We start from the raw sequence: 5367 nt of genomic DNA on the forward strand, positions 1-5367 counted from the left end.
TGTGTGTGTGGGAACGGCACGCTCGCTTGCGCATGCGTGTATGTGCTCGTCGTGAAGCACTGTGATGTATACTCATCCTAGTATTCATCACAATGTCGTTCACACACACACACACACACACACACACACACACAATCCACAGGTGCTCGTTGGGAGAGCCGTTGCCGCCGTATTTGCAGCAGGATTTGCTGACTTTGTTTACATTTGTGCAGACTGTTCGTCAACATCGACACACCCAACCAGAAGAGGAGGAGCAGTCCTCCCTCGCGTGAACCTTGCCTCTGACTTTGCGCGCCGTGGTGTACAGGACACATCTTTTCTTCATGCGTTTGTTAAGCAAGAAACCGAAGAAGATTAGCCAGTTACCACGTGTTAGACACTCGCAGTTGTGCTTTGCTGCCTTTTTGTTCAGTTGTAGTTTCGTTCGAGTTGACAGCGCCTTGTGTGACACGTGCTGCCGTGTACATTGTTTTCGCTGTGGTTTACATTGGGCGAGTTTTGAAACTCGCAATTGTTCAGTACACAAGCAGGCTCCTCGTTGGCTGGGTGGATAGAAAGCGCGTTGCTTTTGCGTCGTTTCATCGCGTGTCAATCGCCGCGAGGCGGAATGACACCAGACAGACAGAGACAGACAGAGACAGAGAGAGTAACAGAAGGAAATCCGCAAGTTGGAGGGAGTGGCAGAGCCGTGCACACACACACACACACACACACACACACACACACACACACACACACACACGCACGCACACATCACGTCTGGAAACCGCAGGCTCATCAACGGCGCTCAACGACAACAGGCAAAGCAAGTGGTGACAACAAGGATACAGGCAATGGAAATGACACGGGGGTCGAGCAAAACCAAGCAGCAGACAAGAATCAAGCACCGGCGTGTATTGCCGCAAAGCACGTGGCACACGCGGCTTGCAGGAGCGCGCACATGCGTGTGGGTATGTGCACACTCTAGTTGATGACTTTGGCGCCAATGTTGCGGCAAGCATCACGGACTTTCTTGGATGTGTCAATACCCCAGAAGGTGAGCTGGCTCTCGTATCCGCCAATGTCGTACTCATCCGGCGTCGCAAAGTATCCCATGTGGTTGTTGGAGTACCCAGCAAGCTGTCGCAGCAGCAGCAGCAGCAGCAGCAGTGGTGGTGGTGACGCGTGGTTCAATCGAGAGCAAGCGGTATCACACACGTGCACAAATGCAGATGTTGCGGGTGCAAACACACGCAATGACACAAATGCACATACAATGACACAAGTGCACATACAATGATACAAGTGCACATACAATGACACAAGTGCACACACAATGATACAAGTGCACAACCGACACACACACATGCACACACACACATGCACACACAGAGGAGCACGCGCATGTCACCGCACCAGGACGCGGTCGAAGCCAAGGCCAACGCCGTCGATGCGGACTTCTGTTCCGAGCTCGGAAAGAGGTTCACCGGGCATCGTCACCATGAGCGTCTTTGAACCATCGACATCAAAGCGAATAGCAGTAAAGCGTGGCGCGTTCTCGATCCAGGAAGAGCCAAGGTGGAGGTTCAAGTCGCAGTGGATGACTTCGCAAAGCGTGCAGATGTCGAGAGGACCGCCGCTTGTGCAGTTTTCAAAACGCTGGAGCGTCACGTTTAGGTTGGTTGGGCCAAACGGAACAACCTCGCTCGCAATGCGGAAGGTGGCGTTGGCAGAGGGCTTGATCGCTTTGCGCGTCTGTGCGTGTAAGTGTGTGTGTGTGTGTAGTAGTGTGTGTGTGTGTGTGTGTGTGTGTGTGTGTGTGTGTGTGTGTGTGTGTGTGGGTGGGTGGGTGGGTGGGTGAGAGTGAGTGAGCGTGTGTGTGTGTGTGCATATGTGTGTGTGTGCGCGTGTGTGTCCTTGGTGAGACATCACAATCAGTTCGCTTCGCCAGCCATCTCGTTGTCCGATGTCTCGCAACACATTGCACACGGAGCACAACCCACAAGCAACCTTGATGATTGCGTTGGCGATGGTGGGCGCGCCGTTGTAGTTTGGTTTGCCCTGGCACGTCTGCGGCGCAGGGTCGATGTCGCCGGCGTCCGCGTTGATGAACATGGTCACACCAACTCCACCGTTCTTTCGTGTGTGCGTGTGTGTATGCGTGTGTGTGTGCATGTGTTCATGTGTTCATGTGTGTGTGTGTATGTGTGTGTATGTGTGTGTATGTGTGTGTGTGTGTGCGATGGGCAGCAGGGGTTGTTCGGGCGGAAGAAATTACACGGGCGGTTTGTCAACGCAGGCAGCATGGTGCAAACAGGTTGAATAGCAGATTGCATACGTGCCACCACAAGGTATTTGTTTCTCCTTACCTTGACGAGGAGGTTGTTGACACCGCCCATGATATCGGAGCTGACCTTCATGTTGTCGGGACCAAAGCAGGTGCCTGACAGCGGGAGATGGATGTGATTTATGTGCTTTCCAGTTGCGTGCAGACTCGCGTGCACAGGCATACAGCACACCATACGCACAACACAGCTCAGAGCACGAAACGCACAACACGTATACACACACACACACACACACACACACACACACACACACACACACACACACACACACACACGCACGTACACAGAGCACGCGCAACGCAATTCACAGCAAAAACATACCGTGGATGGCAAAGTTCCAGATGGTGGCGAGCGGGTTGCCCTTCAGGTCGTCAACACGGATAACACCGAGGTTGGGGTCGATGCTGAAAACACAGCCGCGCGGTAACATCGTCAGTGAGAGGAATGGGATTGAGCAAGAGCCACGTTACAAGCAGGCAGGAAGCTGCACATAATGGCGAAGGCAGGGCAGCGAAAATGCATCTGCGCACACAGCTAAACTCACAAACACATACGCATTTCCACACACACACTCGCACACACACACACACACAAACACACTCGCACACACACACACACACACACACCTGTCTGGCTGGAGGTATGGGCTGATCTTTGCGCGCCTGTTGACGGTGACGTTTGGGAGGAGGGAGATGTCCACGCCAAGCGACGCAGGCACCATCGCCTTCTCTGCCATGACAATGGCCTGTCCAATGGAGACGGCAAGCTGGAACTGCAGTTCGGGTACAAGGAGATCTGTAGCAGGCGCCATCGCCCACAGGAAGCTCGGTGATACGGCACCGGGACCGCTGAAAGCACGCATCAAAAGCCACATGACAACAACAGGTCGGGTTGTCAGTGAGAGTCAGCCAAAAGACCCGCACCCAAGACCTAAGGTTCCGTGCGCAGCTCGCCCGCACTGCACATGTTCAAGGCGTCCCTCGTCACGCTCAAAATGGCACCGCGTAACACGCAAGCACGAGGAATATCTCTCTCATTGTCTCTCTCTCTCTCTCTCTGTGTCTGTCTCTATCGTGACGCGCGTGTGGGGTGTGTTTGGTGTCAGTCGTGTTGCCCCTCTTCTCTTCTTCTTTGGTGCGTTTTACATGTTGGACTGACCTGTGCGAGTGCGAAGCGTGGAGGGTGACCGTCTCCAGGGTTGCGTTTGAGCCCATTCGCTGTGCTTCGACGACGGCAAGCTTGCGCAGGGTGCCGTCAGCGCCAATGGCGTCGGCGGTGACGATGAAGGCGCGGGTGTTGCCCTGGCGAAGGGCAAGGCAGCGCACGTTTGTGTCGTCCATCACGCCGACGCTTGGCGTCATGAAGGTGGTGTAAGCGGTGTTGTTTGGGATTGGCCAGTACGGCACGCGGCGATCGCCGTGATTGTACCCTGCAAGTGGGACGCCCAGTGGCAGTGTTGCGTTCACATGCGCCACGCCAGCGTACAGCGTGTTGTCATCATCCTTGACAGCCTGTGCCAGGGAGCACAAGGGTGCCGCGAGCAGCAGCACAGCCACAACAACAAGGCGAGGAGCCATGGCAGAGGAGGTGGTGTTGGTTTGTTTGGGTTGGTGTTGGAGAAAATCAGAAATATCTCGTTCCACTTTTCCACAACCGCAACAAGAGCAAACAAGCAAGCAAACAAGCAAGCAATACAACAGGCACCTGCTTCACAACACCCCTACTGCTGCTGCTTCTGGAGTTGCGCATCTGCTCGCGCATTCTTGCACCTCGGTTCTGAGGTTGCCTGCTTGCTGGACATGAACAGGGAAAGCGCGGGTTTGCTGTTAACGGGTGGTGGAGATGATGGTGGTACTGGCAGCGGCGGCATAAATGGCGGGAAAGCCCACGTTGTCGAAGATCCACACTACTACTACGCCCTTGCCAACCACGATCAACACCACCACCACGAATTCACAACCCAGTCGTTGGACCAACAACAGCACCACCAACAGCACCGCCAGCAAGATCAGTCCATTAGGAACGGGAGCGCAATGGCCTCAAGTCCGCTAATCCCCGCCATGCACTTTATTCCATTCCCCGTGAACGTTGGCTGGTTCGTGCACTTTGTCAAGGAGCACATCCACGAGAAGGACGAGGTGTGTGTATGTGTGTGTGTGTGTGTGTGTGTGTGTGTGGTGTGTGTGTGTGTGGGTGTGTGTTGTGTGTAGCGGACATGTGTGTGTGTGTGTGTGTACATGTGGCTGTGTGTATACGTGTCTGTGTATGCGTACAAGTCTGTGTATGCGTACATGCGTGTGTGCACGCGCGAATTTTTCCAGCCATGCCCAGACATGTAGCCGTCTCATGTTGAGAATCGTCTGTGGGACGTGCATTCCCACGCTCGCGCATTCCCACGCCCGCATATTCTTTCACTTTCCTTTCAAGCACTCACGCTGACATGCACGCGCTCGCATTCGTGCACACACACACATGCGGTCGTTGCCGCACGACCTAGAACTTGGAGACTGCACGCGCGGTGGCCATTGGCTTGGTCGCGGATGGGACGATCGCAGAGGTGGTGGCTGAGGATGTCGAGGAGATTTGCATGGAGGTGGAGGAACAGGCTGTTGCGAAGCGAGCAGAGCATGTGTTCGGGGCAATCGCCGATGAAGTCGTGTCAGAGACTGTCGGTGTGGAGGCAAATCGACTGGTCCGTGCGCGCAATTACGACGCGTCATCGTGGCGCGTGCATGACATGTTGCTGACGGAGGTGTGCGAGGAGCTGGTGACGGAAGCTGTGGCGTGGGCGCAGCAGTGTGCTCGGGAACGCGCAGTGGACAAGGTGGCGGATGAGCTGCTGTCGGACGTTGAGGACGAGTTTATCTTTGATGCATGCGCAGACGCATGGGACGACGCGCAGCCCAAGAACTCCTTTGAGATGCTCTCCCTTGCTCCTAACAGAACCCGCAAGAAGCCCCTGAGATGACACCACCTGTTTGTTTGTTTGTGTGTGTGTGTGTGTGTGTGTGTGTGTGTGTGTGTGTGTGTGTGTGTGTTG

The 5367-nt window shown here is 54.8% G+C and overlaps 3 protein-coding genes across 3 annotated transcripts in view; 2 read left to right on the forward strand and 1 right to left on the reverse strand.

The window, feature by feature from the left end:
- The window catches only part of PTSG_09382 (PLK/SAK protein kinase), a 7259-nt gene extending 6722 nt beyond the window's left edge, over positions 1-537 (forward strand). Inside the window, exon 11 of the mRNA XM_004989581.1 lies at positions 143-537. Within this exon, the coding sequence (XP_004989638.1) occupies positions 143-272 (130 nt within the window). The 3' untranslated portion in view covers positions 273-537. The remainder of the gene's footprint in view (positions 1-142) is intronic.
- Positions 467-3944, reverse strand: PTSG_09383 (uncharacterized protein). Its single transcript, XM_004989582.1, has 7 exons — positions 3486-3944; positions 2954-3175; positions 2649-2731; positions 2349-2422; positions 1990-2115; positions 1396-1734; positions 467-1119 (listed from the first exon to the last, which is right to left on the reverse strand). The coding sequence occupies exons 1-7, from the start codon at positions 3902-3904 to the stop codon at positions 964-966; spliced, it is 1419 nt and encodes a 472-aa protein (XP_004989639.1). The 5' UTR covers positions 3905-3944; the 3' UTR covers positions 467-963.
- A 20-nt stretch (positions 3945-3964) lies between these two features.
- On the forward strand, positions 3965-5343 carry PTSG_09384 (uncharacterized protein). The gene is made up of 2 exons (XM_004989583.1): positions 3965-4465; positions 4825-5343. Exons 1-2 carry the CDS (start codon positions 4127-4129, stop codon positions 5293-5295), a joined length of 810 nt encoding a protein of 269 aa, XP_004989640.1. The 5' UTR covers positions 3965-4126; the 3' UTR covers positions 5296-5343.
- Positions 5344-5367: the final 24 nt, after the last annotated feature.

This window comes from Salpingoeca rosetta (assembly GCF_000188695.1).
Source record: "Salpingoeca rosetta unplaced genomic scaffold supercont1.28, whole genome shotgun sequence".
Classification (NCBI taxonomy): Eukaryota; class Choanoflagellata; order Craspedida; family Salpingoecidae; genus Salpingoeca; species Salpingoeca rosetta.

Excerpts from the sequence above, each read along its gene's own strand:
- PTSG_09383 (XM_004989582.1), bottom strand. The coding sequence starts at position 3,904 with ATGGCTCCTCGCCTTGTTGTTGTGGCTGTGCTGCTGCTCGCGGCACCC. Across the intron at positions 2,732-2,953 it reads CCATACCTCCAGCCAGACAG|CATCGACCCCAACCTCGGTG; the intron begins GTGTGTGTGTGT and ends CTGTGTTTTCAG. Across the intron at positions 1,735-1,989 it reads TCGCCAACGCAATCATCAAG|ACGCGCAAAGCGATCAAGCC; the intron begins GTTGCTTGTGGG and ends TTACACGCACAG.
- PTSG_09384 (XM_004989583.1), top strand. The coding sequence starts at position 4,127 with ATGAACAGGGAAAGCGCGGGTTTGCTGTTAACGGGTGGTGGAGATGAT. Across the intron at positions 4,466-4,824 it reads ACATCCACGAGAAGGACGAG|AACTTGGAGACTGCACGCGC; the intron begins GTGTGTGTATGT and ends CGCACGACCTAG.